The sequence below is a fragment of the Pseudophryne corroboree genome, chromosome 1 (assembly GCF_028390025.1).
Source record: "Pseudophryne corroboree isolate aPseCor3 chromosome 1, aPseCor3.hap2, whole genome shotgun sequence".
NCBI lineage: Eukaryota > Metazoa > Chordata > Amphibia > Anura > Myobatrachidae > Pseudophryne > Pseudophryne corroboree.
The window spans coordinates 734,035,064-734,061,492 of NC_086444.1; the positions used below are offsets into that span (position 1 = coordinate 734,035,064).

Consider the following 26,429-nt stretch of genomic DNA (forward strand, 5'->3'; position numbering starts at 1 on the left):
TACCAACTTCCCCCATGGAAAGGGAGATAGTGTTGGAGGCAATTCACAAAGGGGATTTTATGGTGTCTCTGGACATCAAGGATGCTTACTTGCACGTCCCCATTTATCCGCCTCATCAGGAGTACCTCAGGTTTATGGTACGGGACTGTCGTTACCAATTCCAGACGTTGCCGTTTGGCCTGTCCACGGCACCGAGAGTTTTTACCAAAGTGATGGCGGAAATGATAGTGCTCCTTCGGAAGCAAGGGGTTACAATTATCCCATACTTGGACGATCTCCTCATAAAGGCGAGGTCCAGGGAGCAGTTGCTGATCAGCGTAGCACACTCTCAGGAAGTGTTGCGTCAGCACGGCTGGATTCTGAACATTCCAAAGTCGCAGCTGATTCCTGCGACGCGTCTGCCCTTCCTGGGCATGATTCTGGACACAGACCAGAAGAAGGTGTTTCTCCCGGAGGAGAAGGCTCAGGAGCTCCTGACTCTGGTCAGAGACCTCCTAAAGCCAAAACAGGTGTCGGTGCATCGCTGCACACGAGTCCTGGGAAAGATGGTGGCGTCATACGAAGCCATTCCCTTCGGCATGTTCCATGCGAGGATCTTTCAGTGGGATCTGCTAGACAAGTGATCCGGATCGCATCTTCAGATGCATCGGATGATCACCCTGTCCCCCAGGGCCAGGCTGTCTCTTCTGTGGTGGCTACAAGGTGCTCACCTCCTCGAGGGCCGCAGATTCGGCATACAGGACTGGGTCCTGGTGACCACGGATGCAAGCCTCCGAGGGTGGGGGGCAGTCACTCAAGGAAGAAACTTCCAAGGGTTGTGGTCAAGTCAGGAGACTTGTCTGCACATCAATATCCTGGAACTAAGGGCCATATACAACGCCCTGAGTCAAGCGGAGCCTCTGCTTCGAAACCAACCAGTGCTGATTTAGTCAGACAACATCACGGCAGTGGCCCATGTAAACCGCCAGGGCGGCACAAGAAGCAGGGTGGCAATGGCAGAAGCCACCAGGATTCTTCGGTGGGCGGAGAATCACGTACTAGCACTGTCAGAAGTGTTCATTCCGGGAGTGGACAACTGGGAAGCAGACTTCCTCAGCAGACACGACCTCCACCCGGGAGAGTGGGGACTTCATCAAGAAGTCTTCACGCAGATTGCAAATCGATGGGAACTGCCACAGGTGGACATGATGGCGTCCCGTCTCAACAAAAAGCTAAAAAGATATTGCGCCAGGTCAAGGGACCCTCAGGCGATAGCTGTGGACGCACTAGTAACACCGTGGGTGTTCCAGTCGGTCTACGTGTTTCCTCCTCTTCCTCTCATACCAAAGGTGCTGAGAATTGTAAGAAAAAGAGGAGTGAGAACAATACTCATTGTTCCGGATTGGCCAAGAAGGACTTGGTACCCGGAATTGCAAGAAATGCTCACAGAGGACCCATGGCCTCTGCCTCTCAGACAGGACCTGTTACAACAAGGGCCCTGTCTTTTCCAAGACTTACCGCGGCTGCGTTTGACGGCATGGCGGTTGAACACCGGATCCTAGCAGAAAAGGGTATTCCGGAAGCAGTTATTCCTACTCTGATAAAGGCTAGGAAGGACGTGACAGCAAAACATTATCACCGTATATGGCGAAAATATGTTGCTTGGTGTGAGGCCAGGAAGGCCCCTACAGAGGAATTCCAGCTGGGTCGATTCCTGCACTTCCTACAGTCAGGTGTGACTATGCGCCTAAAATTAGGGTCCATAAAGGTCCAGATTTCGGCCCTATCCATTTTCTTCCAAAAAGAACTGGCTTCACTCCCTGAGGTTCAGACGTTTGTTAAGGGAGTGCTGCATATTCAGCCTCCTTTTGTGCCACCAGTGGCACCTTGGGATCTTAACGTGATCTTGGCTTTCCTGAAATCCCACTGGTTTGAGCCACTTAAGACGGTGGAGCTAAAGTATCTCACGTGGAAAGTGGTCATGCTGTTGGCCCTAGCCTCAGCTAGGCGTGTGTCAGAATTGGCGGCTTTGTCATGTAAAAGCCCCTATCTGGTTTTCCATATGGACAGGGCAGAATTGCGAACTCGTCCGCAGTTTCTGCCAAAGGTGGTGTCATCTTTTCATCTGAACCAACCCATTGTGGTGCCTGCGGCTACTCGTGACTTGGAGGATTCCAAGTTGCTTGATGTAGTCAGGGCTTTGAAGATCTATGTTGCCAGGACGGCGGGAGTCAGGAAGACTGACTCGCTGTTTATCCTGTATGCATCCAACAAGCTGGGTGCTCCTGCTTCAAAGCAAACCATTGCTCGCTGGATCTGTAACACGATTCAGCAGGCTCATTCTGCGGCTGGATTGCCGCATCCAAAATCAGTAAAAGCCCATTCCACAAGAAAGGTGGGCTCTTCTTGGGCGGCTGCCCGAGGGGTCTCGGCATTACAGCTTTGCCGAGCTGCTACTTGGTCGGGTTCAAACACATTTGCAAAGTTCTACAAGTTTGATACCCTGGCTGAGGAGGACTTGGTGTTTGCCCATTCGGTGCTGCAGAGTCATCCGCACTCTCCCGCCCGTTTGGGAGCTTTGGTATAATCCCCATGGTCCTTACGGAGTCCCCAGCATCCACTAGGACGTTAGAGAAAATAAGAATTTACTTACCGGTAATTCTATTTCTCGTAGTCCGTAGTGGATGCTGGGCGCCCGTCCCAAGTGCGGACTTTCTGCAATACGTGTATATAGTTATTGCTTAATAAAGGGTTATGTTATGTTGGCATCCATTGGTTGATGCTCTGTTGGTTATTCATACTGTTAACTGGGTAAGTTTATCACAAGTTATACGGTGTGATTGGTGTGGCTGGTATGAGTCTTGCCCGGGATTCCAAAATCCTTTCCTTGTAATGTCAGCTCTTCCGGGCACAGTTTCCTTAACTGAGGTCTGGAGGAGGGGCATAGAGGGAGGAGCCAGTGCACACCAGATAGTACTAAATCTTTCTTTAGAGTGCCCAGTCTCCTGCGGAGCCCGCTATTCCCCATGGTCCTTACGGAGTCCCCAGCATCCACTACGGACTACGAGAAATAGAATTACCGGTAAGTAAATTCTTATTTTTTGCTTTTTAAACTGCATTTTTTATGGCCTATGTCAACGGTTCCCAAACTTTCTTGAATCACAGTGCCCAAGAGTATCAGCATTTTTTTTTTCACTGTACCGCTAGAATAAAAGTTTTTATTTGTACATTTTTAAAAAATATATTTAATTAAGCAAATTGTGCCTACCTGTCATCCTTAGGGTCAGTTATGTGGTGGTGTACAGTTGTGCTTCTGATTGTCCACATGTTTAATTATTGGCAGCCACTAGCACTGGTTTTGCCTCTCACTTTGACCATAAATTATTTAATTGGGACTATCAACCCGAGGCACCCCTGCAAGAGCCTCATGGCACCCCAGGGTGCCTATGCACACAGTTTGGGAACCACTGGCCTTTGGCATTTCACACATATGTAATCCCTCATCCTACAAATATCTGCTGATACTTGGTTAGAAATTTAAGAAAGTTAAGTAAAGAAAATACAGTTTTAATTATTTTAGAATTCTATATTTTTAACTATGATAAAACAGGATAAATACTATTTGACAATAACTTCATCAGTACACTTACCTTGTTTGAGGCCATCTCACTGACTGAGTGCCTGGTCTGTAGAGTCTCCAATTGGTCCAGACACCAATCCAACTCTTCCAGAGTTTCGATGGCCAGTTTCTGAACGGCATCCTCTATGGAGGGAAGAGAAGGAGGCATTTAGACTGACTGATTCTAATACGTTGTTTCTTCTGAAAACCATGTCCAGTCATCCACACTTCTTGCTATTGATACCAATGATAGTCTGACCACTAATAGACTGTAGACAATCTAGGGATGTCTGTCAAGTTCACTTTGGCAATCTTTTTGGATAATGAGAAAAGTACACCATAGTAGTACAATAACTGTTATTCAGAACTCTTGGTACTTGGGGTTTTCTGAAAAAGGTGTTTTTCCATAACCTGGAGATTTATGCCTATAACCTACTGAAACATAAATTAAAATAATCCATAACTTTGCCCACAGCACTATCTTCATAGTAAGTTGAAGAAAACATTGCAGCATATGTGTATATGACAATGTCACCAAAAAGCAGTAATACTTCATATATTTCCTTTCTTGTTATCCAAGTTCCTGGCACTTTACCAATAAACTGAAGTATCAATAACTTGTGGTGATCAATCTTGTTTTGCTCTTTAACTGAGCCAGGGAAACTGAAGCATGAGGACGTAATATCATGCAGTATTCCTCACAAACCGAGCAATCCTTTTTTCAAAAAGTTAAACACTAAGGAAAGTTGACATCTAGGTTTTCTTTTTCTTTCTTCCTATATTTCACCTGTGCTTGGCATTTGTAAAAATTTATATTTATTGCTTAACACTAAGGTTCCAAAAGAGTTTTTTTTTTTTCTTACTGCTCCAAAACAAAATCAAATTGTAGAATCCTGCAAAAGCACAAAAATAAAGATTGGGGATGTTACAGTGAGACACATTTGTAGAGCACGATCAGTCCACATCTAGAGCATTCTAGAGTCTCCGTTTTCTTGTTCTTATGCAGCATTACTTCTCAGCCGTTAAAAAAAAAACATTGATATATTGGTAACTATCTTTTTGCAGATAAAAATGCATTGGGAAAAAATGTGATGACTGTTAAAAAATAAAGAGTTTGAGTCTTCATCGACAATATCCTGCATTTAACCAGTAATGTGAGAATACATTAGGTGTAAATATTTGGTAGAGGGAGCAGCTATTGTAGTGTTTCCATAGTGACCAAAGTGAACCAGGGCTATCTGCTGCAGAAAGAAATCATCTATTGCCCCTTTTTGTTTCCATTTGATCAGCTTGCAGAAGAGGTAAAATGAGCTGTGCGACTACCGAGTGTTTATAGCCTATGTATTTACACTAGAAATGTGCGTGACCGACGGAAACATGTGAAATCCTGTGTGAGAAAGAAGGCAATTACAAATGAATATTGGGGAGTTATGTTGTGTGCCATGTTCTTAGCTATCCGGCATGAAAGCAGGTTCCCCGGGTACAGATAACAAACCAATAGAGGGGAGGAGAAGATAGAGGATGAGAGGAGGGAGACCAGGCCCAAATCACCATGGCAACCGACCTCCAAACTCACTGCAGTCCACATTAACCCTTATAGAGCCAGCACTGACAGGAATGACTTCCAGGATTCCGTTAGCATGTCCTAATCTGCTAACATCCAGGGATTCTTAGCTGCTGAGAATAAAAGTCTGTAATATGCAGTGCAGACTCAGTGGGCCGTAATGCACTACAAACGTGGATTATTATAGTTAGTATATCAGGGAGAATATTATTACCTGCTGTGGAGAAGAATGCTGACCTCTAGATTTGTTTTATGTATCTACCATTTTAATAATACCGGCTGTACTATAAATGTCTGATCCAGAGATTTGAGGAGTTCTTGTGACATTTCAGGGTATTTCAGTGTTTTTATCCAAACTCTCTTAGACCCCAGATACTGCATGTTATCACTGACTTTATTCTGGCACCAGAATGGTTCTTATGCTGGGCATACACAGTGTATATGAGGGATACGGCCGTTAGGTCGACAGTCATTAGGTCAACCACTGAAGGTCGACATGTGCATTATGTCGACATGTACTAGGTCAACTGGTCAAAAGGTCGACATGAGTTTTTCACTTTTTTTATTTTCTATTTCTCTGACGTCCTAGTGGATGCTGGGGACTCCGAAAGGACCATGGGGAATAGCGGCTCCGCAGGAGACTGGGCACAAAAGTAAAAGCTTTAGGACTACCTGGTGTGCACTGGCTCCTCCCCCTATGACCCCCCTCCAAGCCTCAGTTAGATTTTTGTGCCCGAACGAGAAGGGTGCATACTAAGGGGCTCTCCTGAGCTGCTTAGAGTAAAAGTTTAAAGTAGGTTTTTTATTTTCAGTGAGACCTGCTGGCAACAGGCTCACTGCACCGAGGGACTAAGGGGAGAAGAAGCGAACTCACCTGCGTGCAGAGTGGATTGGGCTTCTTAGGCTACTGGACATTAGCTCCAGAGGGACGATCACAGGCCCAGCCATGGATGGGTCCCAGAGCCGCGCCGCGCCGCCGGCCCCCTTACAGAGCCAGAAGACTGAAGAGGTCCGGAAAATCGGCGGCAGAAGACGTCCTGTCTTCAATAAGGTAGCGCACAGCACCGCAGCTGTGCGCCATTGCTCTCAGCACACTTCACACTCCGGTCACTGAGGGTGCAGGGCGCTGGGGGGGGGCGCCCTGAGACGCAATAAAAACACCTTATATGGCAAAAAATACATCACATATAGCTCCTGGGCTATATGGATGCATTTAACCCCTGCCAATTTTTCCATAAAAAAGCGGGAGAAAGGCCGCCGAGAAGGGGGCGGAGCCTATCTCCTCAGCACACTGGCGCCATTTTTTCCTCACAGCTCCGTTGGAGGAAAGCTCCCTGACTCTCCCCTGCAGTCCTGCACTACAGAAACAGGGTAAAACAAGAGAGGGGGGGCACTAATTTGGCAGATAAATATATACAGCAGCTATATCAGGGAGAAACACTTATATAAGGTTATCCCTATATATATATATATAGCGCTCTGGTGTGTGCTGGCAAACTCTCCCTCTGTCTCCCCAAAGGGCTAGTGGGGTCCTGTCCTCTATCAGAGCATTCCCTGTGTGTGTGCTGTGTGTCGGTACGTTGTGTCGACATGTATGAGGAGGAAAATGGTGTGGAGGCGGAGCAATTGCCTGTATTAGTGATGTCACCCCCTAGGGAGTCGACACCTGACTGGATGGTCTTATGGAAGGAATTACGTGATAGTGTCAGCACTTTACAAAAGACTGTTGACGACATGAGACAGCCGGCAAATCAGTTAATACCTGTACAGGCGTCTCAAACACCGTCAGGGGCTCTAAAGCGCCCGTTACCTCAGATGGTCGACACAGAACTGACTCCAGTGTCGACGGTGAGGAAACAAACGTATTTTCCAGTAGGGCCACACGTTACATGATCACGGCAATGAAGGAGGTTTTGAACATTTCTGATACTACAAGTACCACAAAAAAGGGTATTATGTGGGGTGTGAAAAAACTACCCGTAGTTTTTCCTGAATCAGATGAATTAAATGAGGTGTGTGATGAAGCGTGGGTTTCCCCCGATAAAAAACTGCTAATTTCTAAAAAATTATTGGCATTATACCCTTTCCCGCCAGAGGTTAGGGCGCGTTGGGAAACACCCCCTAGGGTAGATAAGGCGCTCACACGCTTATCAAAACAAGTGGCGTTACCGTCTCCTGATACGGCCGCCCTCAAGGAACCAGCTGATAGGAAGCTGGAAAATATCCTAAAAAGTATATACACACATACTGGTATTATACTGCGACCAGCAATCGCCTCAGCCTTGATGTGCAGTGCTGGGGTGGCTTGGTCGGATTCCCTGACTGAAAATACTGATACCCTGGACAGGGACAATATATTATTGACTATAGAGCATTTAAAGGATGCATTTCTATATATGCGAGATGCACAGAGGGATATTTGCACTCTGGCATCAAGAGTAAGTGCGCTGTCCATTTCTGCCAGAAGAGGGTTATGGACGCGACAGTGGTCAGGTGATGCGGATTCCAAACGGCATATGGAAGTATTGCCGTATAAAGGGGAGGAGTTATTTGGGGTCGGTCTATCGGACCTGGTGGCCACGGCAACGGCTGGGAAATCTACCTTTTTACCCCAGGTCACCTCTCAGCAGAAAAAGACACCGTCTTTTCAGGCTCAGTCCTTTCGTCCCCATAAGGGCAAGCGGGCAAAAGGCCACTCATATCTGCCCCGGGGCAGAGGAAGGGGAAAAAGACTGCAGCAGACAACCTCTTCCCACGAACAGAAGCCCTCCCCCGCTTCTGCCAAGTCCTCAGCATGACGCTGGGGCCTTACAAGCGGACTCAGGCACGGTGGGGGCCCGTCTCAAGAATTTCAGAGCGCAGTGGGCTCACTCGCAAGTGGACCCCTGGATCCTGCAGGTAGTATCTCAGGGGTACAAATTGGAATTCGAGACGTCTCCCCCTCGCCGGTTCCTGAAGTCTGCTTTACCAACGTCTCCCCCCGACAGGGAGGCAGTATTGGAAGCCATTCACAAGCTGTATTCCCAGCAGGTGATAATTTTATTATTATTATTATTACATTTTATTTATAGGGCGCCACAAGTGTTTCGCAGCGCCGTACAAAGGACAGTACAGGGAGACAAAACTTAGCATAACAGTAAATAAATAACAAAAATGGAGTGCAGGTAACAAAGAGCAACACAATTCTCAAAACATAATACAGCTTAGATGTAAGTAGCGAAGGAGTAATCATTGTACTACTTGGGGCTGGCAGCCATAGATAGAGATGAGCCTTTACCAGCAGGAGAGAAAGCAGGTAAAGATGGTCGCTGAGTGAAATGTGTCCAGAAGAGGGTTTAGACAAGAGGAAAGAGGGCCCTGCTCTGAAGAGCTAACAATCTAGTGGGGAGGGGCAACAGACAGATGACATGAGGTGCAAGCCGGTAGAAGCCTGATGGTGGTATGCGAGCAAAGCAGAGATGTCCAAGGCATGGGGCAGGGGGATGGAGGAGCAGCCTAAGGACTAGGTTATGCATTGGAGGGGTACGCTTTGATGAATAGGTAGGTTTTCAATGCCCGTTTGAAGCTTTGCAAGGTCGGGGAGAGTCTAATGGAGCGGGGGAGCGCATTCCACTGAAGGGGTGCAGCACGGGCAAAATCCTGAACTCGTGCATGGGAAGCAGTGACCAAGGCAGAGGAGAGGCGACGGTCATCAGCCGACCGTAGTGGGCGGGAGGGAGTATGAAGGGAGAGGAGGTTGGAGATGTAGGGAGCAGTGGAATTAGAGATGGCCTTGTATGTGAGGGTGAGGAGTTTGAAGAGGATTCTGTAGGGGAATGGGAGCCAGTGTAGATTTTGTTGAAGGGGAGTGGCAGAAGTGGAGCGGCGGGAGAGGAAGATGAGCCTAGCTGCAGAGTTGAGGACAGATTGGAGGGGAGCGATGTGGGAGCAAGTGAGGCCAGTGAGGAGCACATTGCAGTAGTCAAGTCGTGAGATGACCAGTGAGTGGATGATAAGTTTAGTTGCACTCTGGGAGAGAAATGGCCTGATGCGAGCAATGTTGCGTAGCTGGAACCGACAAGATTGCGCCAGAGCTTGGATGTAGGGTGCAAAGGAGAGGGAGGAGTCAAGAGTGACACCCAGGCAGCGGAGTTGGGGAACGGGGGAGATGATAGTGTTGTCAACAGTGATAGAGATGTTTGTAGGGGGTGTTGCTCTGGCTGGGGGAAAGATAATAAGTTCAGTTTTATCCATGTTGAGCTTCAGAGAGCGCTCAGACATCCAGGAGGAGATGGCAGAGAGGCAGCTGGAGACCTGAGAGAGGACAGAGGGGGACAGATCAGGAGAGGAGAGGTAGAGTTGTGTGTCATCAGCATAGAGGTGGTATTGAAGGCCAAAGGAGTTAATGAGCGCACCCAGGGAAGAGGTGTAGAGGGAGAACAGAAGGGGGCCTAGGACAGAACCCTGAGGGACACCAACAGGAAGGGTGGAAGGGTGTGAGGTGGTTCCGGAGGCAGACACAGAGAAGGAGCGGTTAGTGAGGTATGAGGTAAACCAGTCAAGGACGGTGCTAGAGAGGCCAACATTTTGGAGTGTGCGGAGGAGGAGAGGGTGATCCACGGTGTCAAAGGCAGCAGAGAGGTCCAGAAGGATGAGCAAAGAGAAGTGGCCCTTGGATTTGGCCGAAAGCAGGTCACTGGTGACTTTCACCAGGGCAGTCTCGGTGGAGTGGAGTGGGCGAAAGCCAGATTGTAGTGGATCAAGGATGGAATGGTCAGAGAGGTAGCTTGTGAGACGGCTGTAGACCAGTCGTTCAAGTAGTTTGGAGGCGAAAAGGAGAAGAGAGATTGGGCGGTAGCTAGTGAGTGATGAAGGGTCGAGGTTGGCTTTTTTGAGAATAGGGGACACCAGAGCATGTTTGAATGGTGAGGGAAAGATGCCAGTAGAGAGCGATAGGTTAAAGAGGTGAGCAAGGTGGGAGCATGCAGAGGGGGGGAGGGAGCGGAGAAGACGGGAGGGGAGGGGGTCCAAGTGGCAGGTTGTGGGGGGAGAGGATAAGATGTGGGAGTGGACTTCTTTGTCTGAGGTGGGACGGAAGCAGGACAGAGTGGGATAGATGGACGGGAGGGATGGTGGGAGCAGGGGGGCAGCAGAGGGGTGACGGGAGGAGATGTAATTTTGAATATCCTCAATTTTGGAGATGAAGAAGGAGGCAAAGTCAGTGGGAGTGAGGGAAGAGGGGAGGGGAGGAGGAGGGCGAAGGAGAGTGTTGAAAGTTTCAAAGAGTCGGCGTGGACTGGAGGACTGAGAAGAGATGAGTGTTTGGAAAAAGGATTGCTTGGCGAGAGAAAGAGCAGAGCTATAGGAAGAGAGGATAAACTTGAAATGGAGAAAGTCCGCCAGAGAGTGGGATCTCCTCCAGGAGCGTTCTGCAGACCGTGAACATTTTTGTAGGAATCGTGTGAGTTTGGTGTGCCAGGGTTGGGGTTTGGAGCGGCGGAGGGGGACAGATGAGAGGGGGGCCACAGAGTCAAGAGCAGCAGTAAGGGAAGAGTTATAGAATCAAGGTACCCCTCCTACAACAGGGAAAGGGGTATTATTCCACGCTGTTTGTGGTACCGAAGCCGGACGGCTCGGTGAGACCTATTTTAAATCTGAAATCCTTGAACACTTACATACAAAGGTTCAAATTCAAGATGGAATCACTCAGAGCAGTGATAGCGAACCTGGAAGAAGGGGACTATATGGTGTCTCTGGACATCAAGGATGCTTACCTCCATGTCCCAATTTGCCCTTCTCACCAAGGGTACCTCAGGTTTGTGGTACAGAACTGTCACTATCAGTTTCAGAGGCTGCCGTTTGGATTGTCCACGGCACCCCGGGTCTTAACCAAGGTAATGGCCGAAATGATGATTCTTCTTCGAAGAAAAGGCGTCTTAATTATCCCTTACTTGGATAAGGGCAAGGTCCAGAGAACAGTTAGAGGTCGGAGTAGCACTATCTCAAGTAGTACTACGACAGCACGGATGGATTCTAAATATTCCAAAATCGCAGCTGATTCCGACGACACGTCTGCTGTTCCTAGGGATGATTCTGGACACAGTACAGAAAAAGGTGTTTCTCCCGGAGGAGAAAGCCAGGGAGTTATCCGACCTAGTCAGGAACCTCCTAAAACCAGGCCAAGTGTCAGTGCATCAATGCACAAGGGTCCTGGGAAAAATGGTGGCTTCTTACGAAGCGATTCCATTCGGCAGATTCCACGCAAGAACTTTTCAGTGGGATCTGCTGGACAAATGGTCCGGATCGCATCTTCAAATGCATCAGCGGATAACCCTGTCTCCAAGGACAAGGGTGTCTCTCCTGTGGTGGTTACAGAGTGCTCATCTTCTAGAGGGCCGCAGATTCGGCATTCAGGACTGGGTCCTGGTGACCACGGATGCCAGCCTGAGAGGCTGGGGAGCAGTCACACAGGGAAGAAATTTCCAGGGCTTGTGGTCAAGCATGGAAACGTCACTTCACATAAATATCCTGGAACTAAGGGCCATTTACAATGCCCTAAGTCAGGCAAGGCCTCTGCTTCAGGGTCAGCCAGTGTTGATCCAGTCGGACAACATCACGGCAGTCGCCCACGTAAACAGACAGGGCGGCACAAGAAGCAGGAGGGCAATGACGGAAGTTGCAAGGATTCTTCGCTGGGCGGAAAATCATGTGATAGCACTGTCAGCAGTGTTCATTCCGGGAGTGGACAACTGGGAAGCAGACTTCCTCAGCAGACACGACCTCCACCCGGGGGAGTGGGGACTTCACCCAGAAGTCTTCCACATGATTGTGAACCGTTGGGAAAAACCAAAGGTGGACATGATGGCGTCCCGCCTCAACAAAAAACTGGACAGATATTGCGCCAGGTCAAGGGACCCTCAGGCAATAGCTGTGGACGCTCTGGTAACACCGTGGGTGTACCAGTCAGTGTATGTGTTCCCTCCTCTGCCTCTCATACCCAAGGTACTGAGAATCATAAGAAGGAGAGGAGTAAGGACTATACTCGTAGCTCCGGATTGGCCAAGAAGGACTTGGTACCCGGAACTTCAAGAGATGCTCACGGAAGACCCGTGGCCTCTACCTCTAAGAAAGGACCTGCTCCAGCAGGGACCATGTCTGTTCCAAGACTTACCGCGGCTGCGTTTGACGGCATGGCGGTTGAACACCGGATCCTGAAGGAAAAAGGCATTCCGGATGAAGTCATCCCTACCCTGATCAAAGCCAGGAAGGATGTAACTGTGCAACATTATCACCGTATTTGGCGTAAATATGTTGCGTGGTGTGAGGCCAGGAAGGCCCCTACAGAGGAATTTCAACTGGGTCGTTTCCTGCATTTCCTGCAAACAGGACTGTCTATGGGCCTAAAATTAGGGTCCATTAAGGTTCAAATTTCGGCCCTGTCAATATTCTTCCGAAAAGAACTAGCTTCAGTTCCTGAAGTTCAGACGTTTGTCAAGGGAGTACTGCATATACAGCCTCCTTTTGTGCCTCCAGTGGCACCTTGGGATCTCAATGTAGTTTTGGGGTTCCTAAAATCACATTGGTTTGAACCACTCACCACTGTGGACTTAAAATATCTCACATGGAAAGTGGTAATGCTGTTAGCCCTGGCTTCAGCCAGGCGTGTTTCAGAATTGGCGGCTTTATCCTATAAAAGCCCTTACCTAATTTTTCATACGGACAGGGCAGAATTGAGGACTCGTCCTCAATTTCTCCCTAAGGTGGTTTCAGCATTTCACTTAAACCAGCCTATTGTGGTGCCTGCGGCTACTAGGGACTTGGAGGATTCCAAGTTACTGGACGTAGTCAGGGCCCTGAAAATATATGTTTCCAGGACGGCTGGAGTCAGAAAATCTGACTCGCTGTTTATCCTGTATGCACCCAACAAGCTGGGTGCTCCTGCTTCTAAGCAGACTATTGCTCGTTGGATTTGTAGTACAATTCAGCTTGCACATTCTGTGGCAGGCCTGCCACAGCCAAAATCTGTAAAAGCCCATTCCACAAGGAAAGTGGGCTCATCTTGGGCGGCTGCCCGAGGGGTCTCGGCTTTACAACTTTGCCGAGCAGCTACTTGGTCAGGGGCAAACACGTTTGCTAAATTCTACAAATTTGATACCCTGGCTGAGGAGGACCTGGAGTTCTCTCATTCGGTGCTGCAGAGTCATCCGCACTCTCCCGCCCGTTTGGGAGCTTTGGTATAATCCCCATGGTCCTTTCGGAGTCCCCAGCATCCACTAGGACGTCAGAGAAAATAAGAATTTACTTACCGATAATTCTATTTCTCATAGTCCGTAGTGGATGCTGGGCGCCCATCCCAAGTGCGGATTGTCTGCAATACTTGTACATAATTATTGTTACAAAAATCGGGTTATTATTGTTGTGAGCCATCTTTTCAGAGGCTCCTCTGTTATCATGCTGTTAACTGGGTTCAGATCACAAGTTGTACGGTGTGATTGGTGTGGCTGGTATGAGTCTTACCCGGGATTCAAAATCCTTCCTTATTGTGTACGCTCGTCCGGGCACAGTATCCTAACTGAGGCTTGGAGGGGGGTCATAGGGGGAGGAGCCAGTGCACACCAGGTAGTCCTAAAGCTTTTACTTTTGTGCCCAGTCTCCTGCGGAGCCGCTATTCCCCATGGTCCTTTTGGAGTCCCCAGCATCCACTAGGGACTATGAGAAATAGAATTATCGGTAAGTAAATTCTTATTTTTTTTAACTTTTTCATACTTTACAATCCACGTGGACTACAGTTGGGAACGGTAACCTGTGCTGAGTGCAGCGGTAGCGGAGCAAAGGCACCTTGCCCGAAGCATGGCGAGTGAACACGGTGCACTAATTGCAGTCCCCTTGCCCTTTTCTCTGAAGAAAACGACACCAAAAAAAGGTCCAAAAACTCATGTGGACCTATTCACCTGTCGACCTAGTACATGTCGACATATGCCCATGTCAACCTAGTGCATGTCGACATAGTGCCCGTGTTGACCTTCAGTGGTCGACCTAATGACTGTCGACCTAAGTTGTGTCGACCCAACGACCCATACCCGTATATGACCACAGGATATCTGGGTAGGATTTCCCCATTCCTCTGCTGTGAAGGAACAGGTGATGCGTCGATCAGTTGGCAGCGGCAGCCCATACACTGACCAATGTTGCTGACTTGCAACCTTAAAAGTAATGCATCATACAGACAATCTAGATGATCTGGCATGTTTAACCGATCCATATTTTGGTATTGATCGGACGGAAACGCAGTATAATTATATTGTATATTATATTTGATATAAGTTGTAACACTGTAGGGGTGCAAGGCGCCTTTTCCTGGGGAATATGGTAGCACGCAGCAGCTGAGGAACAACACAAGTCCAGTTTCTGGTACAACTGACCCCGGCCAGTTTTATTGAAACAGAAAATAAAACAAACCCCAAAATAAAAATACCTTGCCTGTCCGGCACTAACTAAACATAAGATATTCCTAACTGTCACTAAACAAAACACAGAGTTCTTCAGTACATACTGTATAGCTTACTTGCATCAGAAAGCGTGTCTCTCACACACAGATCCCTCAGCCTTCCCAGGCAGTCTGCCCATACTAATCAGGTTAGCAGCACTATAACACACTTACACAGCTGAAACCCTGATTAGCCCTCTGTGAGGCCAAAGACCCGAACTGGGCCCAATGTCTAGAACTCGCCTTATCTCTCTCTCAGAGCCTTTACCCAGTTTTTACAGCAAACTGAAAAGGTTCAGACAAAACAAAAAGCATTTTTCCTAGAAGTTAACATTTTCTAAAACATGTAAGACAAGAACCTGGGACAAATATACCTGCCCTCAAACACTATCCCAGTGTTCTTGTCACATATCCCCCTCCCCTGTTTCGACCTAGGGGCCGGAACACTTGTAGCCCCCAAACAGAAGATGCGAGACAATGCATCTGCGTTGGCCAATTGTGTTCCCGGTCTATGTTCGACAGTAAACTTAAAGTCCTGCAACGCTAGAAACCATCTAGTTACACGAGCATTCTTGCCTCTATTTACATACATCCATTTTAAAGGGGCATGGTCTGTCACTAGTCTGAATTGTCTACCCAAGAGGTAATATCTCAAGGTATCTAGTGCCCACTTAATGGCCAAAGCCTCCTTTTCCACAATGGCATACCTTTTTTTCATGCTCATTGAGTTTCCTACTCAAATAAATGATAGGGTGTTCGTCCCCATCTCTGGTTTGGGACAGCACAGCACCTATCCCTACCTCTGAGGCATCTGTCTGTACCACAAATTCTTTTGAAAAATCTGGTGTTATCAACACCGGTTGTGAACACAAAGCCACTTTTAACGCTTGGAACGCCTTTTCTGCATCAGGGTTCCATTTCACCACATTTGACTGCTTCCCTTTGGTAAGGTCTGACAACGGCACCGCTGTGGTCGCAAAATTAGGAATAAACCGTCTATAGTACCCAGTAATTCCCAAAAAAGCCCTTACCTGTTTTTTATTCACTGGACGAGGCCAGTTTTGAATAGCATCAACTTTATTCAATTGGGGCCTAATCAGACCTCTGCCTATGGTGAAGCCCAAGTATTTGACCTCCTCCATTGCGAGGCAGCACTTCTTTGGGTTAGCAGTTAACCCTGCCTCTCTGATTGAGTCCAGTACTGCTTGTACTTTAACCAAATGGGACCCCCAGTCTGTACTGTGAATTACCACATCATCCAAATAGGCAGCTGCATATTTTCTATGGGGCCTCAAAATTTTATCCATCGCCCGTTGAAAGGTTGCTGGAGCCCCATGCAACCCAAAGGGTAACATCTTATACTGGTACAGCCCCTCCGGAACCGAAAAGGCTGTTTTTTCTTTGGCGCTATCAGATAAAGGTATTTGCCAGTAACCTTTGGTCAGGTCCAATGTGGTGAGAAACCTGGCTGTTCCCAGCCTTTCTACAAGCTCATCCACACGGGGCATGGGGTATGCGTCAAACTTGGACACCTCATTTAACTTACGAAAGTCATTACAGAAGCGTATGCTACCGTCGGGCTTCGGGATGAGCACTATGGGACTGGACCACTCACTGTTAGACTCCTCTATGACTCCAAGTTCTAACATGGTTTTAACTTCCTTAGAAATAGCTTCTCGCTGAGCTTCAGGAATCCTATATGGCTTTAAATGAACCCTGACCCCTGGTTCTGTGACAATGTCATGTTTTATTATGGTCGTTCGGCCAGGCAGCTCTGAAAATACCTCCCTATTTTGGATGAGAAATTCTTTAACCTGATTGTTCTGATCAGCTGATAATGTCTCTGACACCTTCACTGCGGGAAGCAACCGGGGTGAAGACACCGAAGGGCAAGGCTCCGCTGACAGAGACAACCTATCTTTCCAGGGTTTGATTAAGTTAACATGGTAAATCTGTTCGGGTTTTCTCTTTCCCGGCTGGTATACTTTGTAATTAACCTCATTCACTTTTTCCCTAATCTCAAATGGACCCTGCCATTTAGCTAGGAATTTGCTTTCCACAGTGGGTACCAAAACAAGAACTCTATCTCCAGGAGCAAATTCCCGTATCTTGGCACTCCGGTTATAGACCCTCTGTTGAGCACTTTGGGCCTGTTCCATGTGCTCTCTGACAACAGGTACCACGGCTGCAATCCTATCCTGCATTTGTGTTACATGCTCAATAACGCTTCTATAAGGAGTGGGCTGTCCTTCCCACGTCTCTTTGGCAATATCCAACAACCCTCTGGGGTGTCTACCATACAACAAATCAAACGGAGAAAACCCCGTAGAGGACTGAGGAACTTCTCTGATGGCCATTAACAAGTAGGGCAACAAACAATCCCAGTTTTTCCCATCTCTCTCAACAACCTTTTTTAACATACTTTTTAATGTTTTATTAAACCTTTCCACCAACCCGTCAGTTTGGGGATGGTAGATGGACGTCCTGAGGTGAGTGACCTTAAATAACTTGCACAATTCTTTCATGATCCTTGACATAAATGGAGTACCTTGGTCAGTCAAAATTTCTTTTGGTATTCCCACTCTACTAAATACCTGCACCAGCTCCTTAGCTATCGCCTTGGTTGTGATAGTGCGTAAAGGGACAGCCTCAGGATATCGAGTGGCATAGTCCATAATTACCAGGATATACTGATGGCCCCGAGCAGACTTTAACAAGGGCCCCACGAGATCCATGGCTATTCTGTCAAACGGGACCTCTATAATAGGCATGGGAACTAGTGGGCTCCTGAAATGGGGTCTAGGGGCATGATACTGGCATTCAGGACAGGAAGAACAATATTCAGACACTTCTTTATAAACCCCTGGCCAAAAGAACCTTTGTAAAACTCTTTCAGTGGTTTTTTCTGCCCCTAAATGTCCTGCGGTAACGTGACTATGAGCTAAATCTAGTACCGTTCTCCGATAAGGCTGGGGAACTACCAGCTGTTCTACCACATCCTCACCCCTTTTGACAATGTGGTACAAGAGCTCATTACAGATGGCCATGTGGGGATACGTAACCCTGTCACCTGGTACCACAGGTTCCCCATTAACAATCTTAACATTCTCTCTAGCCTTTATTAAGGTAGGATCCTTTAACTGTTCAGACGCAAACAGATCCTTCTTTACCTCCAGGTCAGGCACGCTTTCAGTTCTAACTACTATGTCTCTGTTCCCGGCAAGAGGGTCCTCACTGGACTCCCCATCTGTCACTTCCCCAGCCAAACTAGCAAAAGGCAAAGGGCCAGAAAGTTCTGAAGACCCACGTACATCCATAAAATCACCGGTATTATCAACTGGCTTTTTACTTCTCACATCTGTTGATAACCGTGATTCCCACAGTTTCCAAAAATGAGGAAAATCCCTCCCTATTATGGCCTCATGCACCAAGGTAGGGACCAGTCCCACTTTAACCATTGCTGACCCACAACAAGTTTCTATATTCACCTCAGCAGTGGCATAATGTTGGGTATCCCCATGTATGCAAGTTACCCCAATAGGTATTTGCTGGACCTTTAAGGGGTTCACTAACCCAGCTTTCACGAGGGTAACTAAACTTCCTGAATCTAGCAAGGCCTCTACCCGGTTACCCTCTAAGAACACATCACACATTTGTTTTTCCAGCTCAGGTGAAGGTACCACAGTACAGGCTAACCTAGCAAAGAAAGACATTCTGCGACATTCAAAGGCAGCATCACATTGCATGGGTTCTTGCATGACTGGGCAATTGGCAACAACATGACCTGGCATACCACATCTAAAACATTTAACCACACGATTATCAACCCGTTTGGGCAACATAGACCGTTCTAGCCCCATTGGCCTGTCTCCAGGGCCAGTGTTTACAGTCTCTCCAGCCTTGCGTTCTCTTAACCGCCCAGCAACGTTTTCCCACGGAACAGTCTTACCAGTCTTTACTGAAGGGCGCTGTCGAGGATCTATGGGTTGCTGGGTGGTCATCAGTAGTTCCTCTGCTGCCAAATACCGCTCTACCATGTCTACTAATTGGTCAGCAGTACCCGGGTTTCCATGGCTCACCCACTTGCGCAGGACCATGGGCAAAGATCTCAAGTAGCGGTCCATGACGACTCTTTCAACCATCTGGGGACCAGTTAATGTCTCTGGCTGTAGCCATTTTTTTGTTAGCTGAATAAGGTCGTGCATCTGAGAGCGCGGAGGCTTCTCCATGGCGTACACCCAACGGTGCACCCGTTGTGCTCGTACTGACAGCGTGACTCCCAGGCGGGTCAGGATCTCAGTCTTTAGTTTATCATAGTCCCGAGCCTCAGCAGGGCTTAAATCAAAGTACGCTTTTTGGGGCTCACCTGACAGAAAAGGTGCCAGCAGACTGGCCCACTGTGCTTTTGGCCAGTTCTCACGCTCTGCAGTCCTTTCAAACGTGGTCAAGTAGGCCTCCACATCGTCAGCCTCTGTCATTTTCTGCAAGAAGTGACTGGCCCGTATAGAACTAGAGCTGGTCGGAGCACTGACGGCCACATCTCCAATCCGGGCTGCAAGGCTCTGCACCACTTCTGTTAAGGCCTCTCTATCCTGACGCTGTTGCCGGTAAAGTTCGTCAATAGCCACCTGCTGCTGTCTCCTATTTTCCTCCATTGCCACCTGCTGCTGTCGGTTGGCCTCCTGCTGAGCCGCTGTAGCTTGCAGCAAGGCTTTAAGCAGATCCTCCATGTCGACAGTTTTTTCAGGCGGCTTTGTAGCTGCTTTCACCCAAGACATATATCAAACCCTCAGGGGTGAGTCTCAGTAACTTCACACTGGGCTGTATCTGCATAAACCACCGTTTTCTGCAGGCCTCACAAAGCTGCTGCTTTCACTTATGCGCAGAACGGGGTTGCTCGCATTCTCCACCAAGTTGTAACACTGTAGGGGTGCAAGGCGCCTTTTCCTGGGGAATATGGTAGCACGCAGCAGCTGAGGAACAACACAAGTCCAGTTTCTGGTACAACTGACCCCGGCCAGTTTTATTGAAACAGAAAATAAAACAAACCCCAAAATAAAAATACCTTGCCTGTCCGGCACTAACTAAACATAAGATATTCCTAACTGTCACTAAACAAAACACAGAGTTCTTCAGTACATACTGTATAGCTTACTTGCATCAGAAAGCGTGTCTCTCACACACAGATCCCTCAGCCTTCCCAGGCAGTCTGCCCATACTAATCAGGTTAGCAGCACTATAACACACTTACACAGCTGAAACCCTGATTAGCCCTCTGTGAGGCCAAAGACCCGAACTGGGCCCAATGTCTAGAACTCGCCTTATCTCTCTCTCAGAGCCTTTACCCAGTTTTTACAGCAAACTGAAAAGGTTCAGACAAAACAAAAAGCATTTTTCCTAGAAGTTAACATTTTCTAAAACATGTAAGACAAGAACCTGGGACAAATATACCTGCCCTCAAACACTATCCCAGTGTTCTTGTCACAATGTCTTAAATGTATGTTAATTATTGATGAGAGTGAGGGGACATCAGGTCAGTCTTTAGTACATTTTTCATTTTTGTGTTTGAATGTTTTTCATAGGGTAATTGAATTATTATGCTTTCCTGTGAAAGTGTAGGCCACAGACCAAAATCTTCCACCACAGGAGACACAGAAATGTTAGAAATCCGATAATGCCACCTAAAAGTGCCTAATCCATCCATTTTGTCTCATTTCAATCATTTATCCTGAGGACTCTATGGGGTATATGCAATTGCGGTCGAATTCCGGCTGGAATTCGACCGTTTTTAAATTCGACACAATTCGACAGTCACATACCCTCCCGCCGGGACCCGAATTAGACATATTCAATAAAAAACGGATTCGACAGTCCCGCTGTCGAAAAATGGACCAATTGACGGATATGTGCGTCCTGGATTCGACTTTCTGGACGGCACAAAAATGATTAAAAAACACAGAAAAATATTGCGTGGGGTCCCCCCTCCTAAGCATAACCAGCCTCGGGCTCTTTGAGCCGGTCCTGGTTGTAAAAATACGGGGGGGAAATTGACAGGGGATCCCCCGTATTTTCACAACCAGCACCAGGCTCTGCGTCCGGTCCTGGTGCAAAAAATACGGGGGACAAAAAGCGTAGGGGTCCCCCGTATTTTTAACACCAGCACCGGGCTCCACTAGTCAGAGAGATAATGCCAAAGCCGGGGGATACTTTTATATCGGTCCCTGCGGCCGTGGCATTAAATCACTAACTAGTCACCCCTGGCTGGGGTACCCTAGAGGAGTGGGGACCCCTTAAATCAAGGGGTCCCCCCCTCCAGCCACCCAAGGGCCAGGGGTGAAGCCCGAGGCTGTCCCCCCCCATCCAAGGGCTGCGGATGGGGGGCTGATAGCCAAGTGACGAAATAAAGTATTGTTTTTTGTAGCAGAACTACAAGTCCCAGCAAGCCTCCCCCGCAAGCTGGTACTTGGAGAACCACAAGTACCAGCATGCGGGGGAAACGGGCCCGCTGGTACCTGTAGTTCTACTACAAAAAAAATACCCAAATAAAAACAGTACACAGACACCGTGAAAGTAAAACTTTATTACATACATGCCGACACATACTTACCTATGTTGACACGAGGTTCGGTCCACTTCTCCAAGTAGAATCCACTGTGTACCTGAAAATAAAATTATACTCCTCAAAATCTAGTGTAGATCTGTCCTCTTCTGTTTTGTAATCCACGTACTTGGCAAAAAAACAAACCGCATTTACCCGGACCACGCACTGAAAGGGGTCCCATGTTTACACATGGGACCCCTTTCCCCGAATGCCAGGACCCCCTGTGACTCCTGTCACAGAGGGTCCCTTCAGCCAATCAGGAAGCACCACGTCGTGGCACTCTCCTGATTGGCTGTGCGCGTTTGAGCTGTCAGACGGCACATCGCACAGCCTCTCCATTATCTTCAATGGTGGGAACTTTGCGGTCAGCGGTGAGGTTACTCGCGGTCAGCTGCTGACCGCGAGTGACCTCACCGCTGACCGCAAAGTTCTGCTACAAAAAAAAATATTATTTCTTTGTGTCACTTGGCTATCAGCCTCCCATCCGCATTGGTATGATGGGGGGGGACAGCCTCGGGCTTCACCCCTGGACCTTGGGTGGCTGGAGGGGGGGACCCCTTGATTTAAGGGGTCCCCACTCCTTCAGGGTACCCCGGCCAGGGGTGACTAGTTAGTGATTTAATGCCAGGGCCGCAGGGACCGATATAAAAGTGTCCCCCGGCTGTGGCATTATCTCTCTGACTAGTGGAGCCCGGTGCTGGTGTTAAAAATACGGGGGACCCCTACGCTTTTTGTCCCCCGTGTTTTTGGCACCAGGACCGAACGCAGAGCCCGGTGCTGGTTGTGAAAGTACGGGGGGGTCCCCTGTCATTCCCCCCCCCCCGTATTTTTACAACCAGTACCAGCTCAAAGAGCCCAAGGCTGGTTATGCTTAGGAGGGGGGGCCCCACACATTTTTTTTTTCTTGATTTTAACCGATTCCCACCCCTTCCCACTGAAAACCATGCTCTGATCTCTCCATATTAATGTAGTCAGTTTAAAAAAAATATATATTCTTTTAAAAAATATATAAATAATACTTGTGTCTCCTAATAGACAAACCAAGTACATAATCCCTTCTAATATAAATAGACATGCTATTAGCAATAAAAAAAACACCCAAAAAACATGTTTTTAAATTTTTTTATTAGATTCCGCCAGCAAAGTGAGGCGGAATGAAATTGACGAAATTACTGTCGAAAAGCACTGTTGTCGAATAGACATTCTTCAATTGAATATACTTTTGTTGAAAAGCCGCATTTTTACCATTGCAGACATGTCGAATTTGACAACTGTCGAATTTCAAAAAGTCGAATCTGAAACGTCCGTTTTTTTGTCGAAAAGTACTGTATTGCATTGTCTAATTTTTTTTGTGTGTCAAAAATGCCCCGTTTTTTGACATTTGCGGCAATTCGACCGCAATTGCATATACCCCTAAGGCGGCATCCCCCTCTTCTCATAATCAGCTCCACGAGTGGTAACTATACGGCCAACGCGGCTTTCAGTGAACCTAATAACGGCTCCATATATTCCCTTCTATAACACAAAAAATATTTTTCTCTTGTCCCATGCCATTGGGGTTAGTGTTAATGAGGACAAAAATCGTCCATGATAAACTGATACTGTGTTATTCTCAGTGGGCCATCTCAAAACAGCATTCATTGATATTGGCCCTCATTCCGAGTTGTTCGCTCGGTAATTTTCTTCGCATCGCAGCGATTTTCCGCTAATTGCGCATGCGCAATGTTCGCACTGCGACTGCGCCAAGTAAATTTGCTAAGAAGTTTGGTATTTTACTCACGGCATTACAAGGTTTTTTCTTCGTTCTGGTGATCGGAGTGTGATTGACAGGAAGTGGGTGTTTCTGGGCGGAAACTGTCCGTTTTATGGGAGTGTGTGAAAAAACGCTGCCGTTTCTGGGAAAAACGCGGGAGTGGCTGAAGAAACGTGGGAGTGTCTGGGCGAACGCTGGGTGTGTTTGTGACGTCAAATCAGGAACGACAAGCACTGAACTGATCGTACTGGAAGAGTAAGTCTCGAGCTACTCAGAAACTGCACAGAAAAATCTTTTCGCAATATTGCGAATACTTAGTTCGCAATTCTGCTAAGCTAAGATACACTCCCAGAGGGCGGCGGCTTAGCGTGTGTACTGCTCCGAAAAGCGGCTAGCGAGCGAACAACTCGGAATGAGGGCCATTGTATCATTTATAATTGAAACAGGATTAACATAATTTACAATTTGCTATTATGTTGCTGGTAGTAGCTGGAAATGCATAGGAGGGAACAGCTGATTATGACACTCAGTGAGCTCAAACAGTGGTTTTATTTATTTTTCTTGCCTCATTTGCTGGGGTGCATGTAGGAAGTAAAAATGGTAAAGAGAGTTGGAGTGACACATATTATAAGTCAAATTGTGAAATGACTGGCATTAGCCAATACTGTTCACCTCTCCCCTATCTCTCTCAATTTAACCTTTCAGGAGTGTACCGCATTAAGGACTCATATGCAGGTTTTAAGGTGCATACAAACGGAGAGATTTTGACTATGAGAGATTTTGACTGAGATTTCCCTTGAACTGGCAGTAGGAGATTTTGACTCACTTTTCCAGCGATTTTGACTAACTTTACCAGCAATTTTGACTATGAGCGATTTTGGCTAACTCATTTAAACAAGGGGATGCTTTTTCTTTTCCAGCGACCTAGCCAAAATTGACTTGCCTGCACAGTCTATTTTTAGCAGCGATAGCGACCTGGCGGGGACGCGCATCGCTATCACTGGCTGTGTACACACAGAGCGATATGCACTAACTTTCTGAGCGATTTTGACTATATAGTCAAAATCTCTCAGCTATATCGCTCCGTGTGTATGGACCTTAACCCTCTGTACTACCTGGTATTAAGGCACCAGAGGGTACCTGCTATAGTCTTTCTGCTTGATACCTCCTCTTTCTTCCTTCTGGCTAAGTTGGGTGCATCTACCCTCTCTCATTCCTCGTCCTATACCGGTTGGCAAGACGGGAGAACAGCAGAAGGGAGGTCATACCTGTATCATAGCCACCCTATATACCCTTCTATTGTTTTAAGAACAAATTATCTTATTGGTATGACAAGAAAAACGGCAGAAAGGGAGAGTATATCTGATTTATATATATATATATATATATATATATATATATATATATATATATATATATATATTTACACATACCAAAATAATCGCTTTTCTTCCGTACCTCTTCAGTGAGAACTTACCTTAATTAACTATTGGCAAAACATGGTTCAGGAATTTATGAATTCAGTACTCTGCAACTATTTGATAGCTGCTGAGAAATTAAGGCATATGTACCTCACACCTCTGTAAAGCATGATTGTAATTAACACTAGAAAAATTCTTGTCTCTGTGTGTGCTATATAATTATGACTATTATATGACCATCGGATATTGAGTACACTGTGTTTTTTTAGGAGAAGGTTATCTCTCAGGTACTGGTGCATCATACCTCCTTATCTCATATATATATATATATATGTGTGATCCAACATAATTGTTGCTATACAGGTGGTACTTATGAACTTAGCATGTGGAATGGTTAACAGCTGCTGATAATTGAGGCATATGTACCTCATACTTCTATATAGCAGCGATTGTAATCCACATTAAAGGTAAATAATTCCTTTGGTGCGATCACTATATAATTGATATTGAGCAATTGTTTATCTAGACAGTTATCATCAAGCACTAGATAGTTATCTCCAAGCACTGGTGCCTCATACCTCTCTATTTCGTATATGTGTGTGATTTAACACAAACTAACCATTTTTCACACAGGCGGCACTACTATACGGCTGGCTGATGTTATGTCCGTGTCCATTATACTCTTAAAAAGAACGGCTTCACAGACACTTTTTCTTGGCATCTGGGCCTCATACCTCCGTATATGTGACTCAATCAAAAACAATTAATTAGTGACCTATGATTCAAACTTATTGCCCTGGGAACTTGTATATGGGCTATATAATGTACAAGATGACGGTCACACCATTCAATTTTTAATATATCTTTTTACCGCGTAGACGGACTTAAATACATATAATTTATTCTGACTGAGGTCATTCAGATAAGACTATACCCATTTTTCAACATATTTTCACATATGATCACTCATCTATTTGTGAATATACACAGGCTATGTGGATTTCAATTTTAAGGCATATCTAATAAAATTTGTAATTTTAAGATGATTTCAGTAATTTAATGTTGCCTCAGATAAGAGTGCTCCCTACCAGGGTTATCTTTATCTTTTCTTTAGCCTTGTTTTGTGATACGTGTTTTCATACCCTTGGGAGCACCACTGACCGTCAAATTGTTGTTACCAATAATACCATTTTGGTTATAGGTATACAGTTGACAAATTAAGGGAAATAATATCCCATGAGTGTCAGTTTAATTCTGAGGTAACTATACATCGTTAGTTAGTTCCTGTGCGGCCTTCCCCAACTACCCCATCTGGTACAAATTTTGGTATAGACAAATGGAAGAAGAAAGTACTCTCAAATATATATCAGCGATGGGTTAAAAATGAAGTTTTAATAGACAATACTAAAATATCATAGCACTAGGCTAGGACTGCACAAAAAACGTGTGTGAGTGTGCCTATTCATATATTTGGCACACTCACACTCCATTGACGTTTCTATAATGAGTGCAATATGTGCGGTGCACACATTGCAACCATATTTTCTCTAACGTCCTAGTGGATGCTGGGGACTCCGTAAGGACCATGGGGAATAGACGGGCTCTGCAGGAGACAGGGCACTCTAAGAAAGAATTAGGACTACTGGTGTGCACTGGCTCCTCCCTCTATGTCCCTCCTCCAGACCTCAGTTAGAATCTGTGCTAATAAAGTATTTTGTTAGGTTTTTTTATTTTCAGAGATCTGCTGGCAACAGACTCTCTGCTACGTGGGACTGAGGGGAGAGAAGCAGACCTACTAACTGCGGATAGGTCATGCTTCTTAGGCTACTGGACACCATTAGCTCCAGAGGGATCGAACACTGGAACTCACCCTTGGTCGTCTGATCCCGGAGCCGCGCCGCCGTCCCCCTCGCAGAGCCAGAAGACAGAAGCCGGCGAGAGAAGCAAGAAGACTTCAAAATCGGCGGCAGAAGACTCCTGTCTTCATATGAGGTAGCGCACAGCACTGCAGCTGTGCGCCATTGCT

General features: G+C 46.7%; 1 protein-coding gene across 3 annotated transcripts in view; it reads right to left on the bottom strand.

Moving 5' to 3' along the window:
* PDE4C (phosphodiesterase 4C) overlaps positions 1–26,429 on the bottom strand; it is a 652,343-nt gene that overhangs the window by 99,112 nt on the left and 526,802 nt on the right. For all 3 annotated transcript variants that reach the window (XM_063916145.1, XM_063916163.1, XM_063916154.1), the window contains exon 6: positions 3,630–3,742. In XM_063916145.1, coding sequence (XP_063772215.1) covers positions 3,630–3,742 — 113 coding nt within the window. The remainder of the gene's footprint in view (positions 1–3,629; positions 3,743–26,429) is intronic.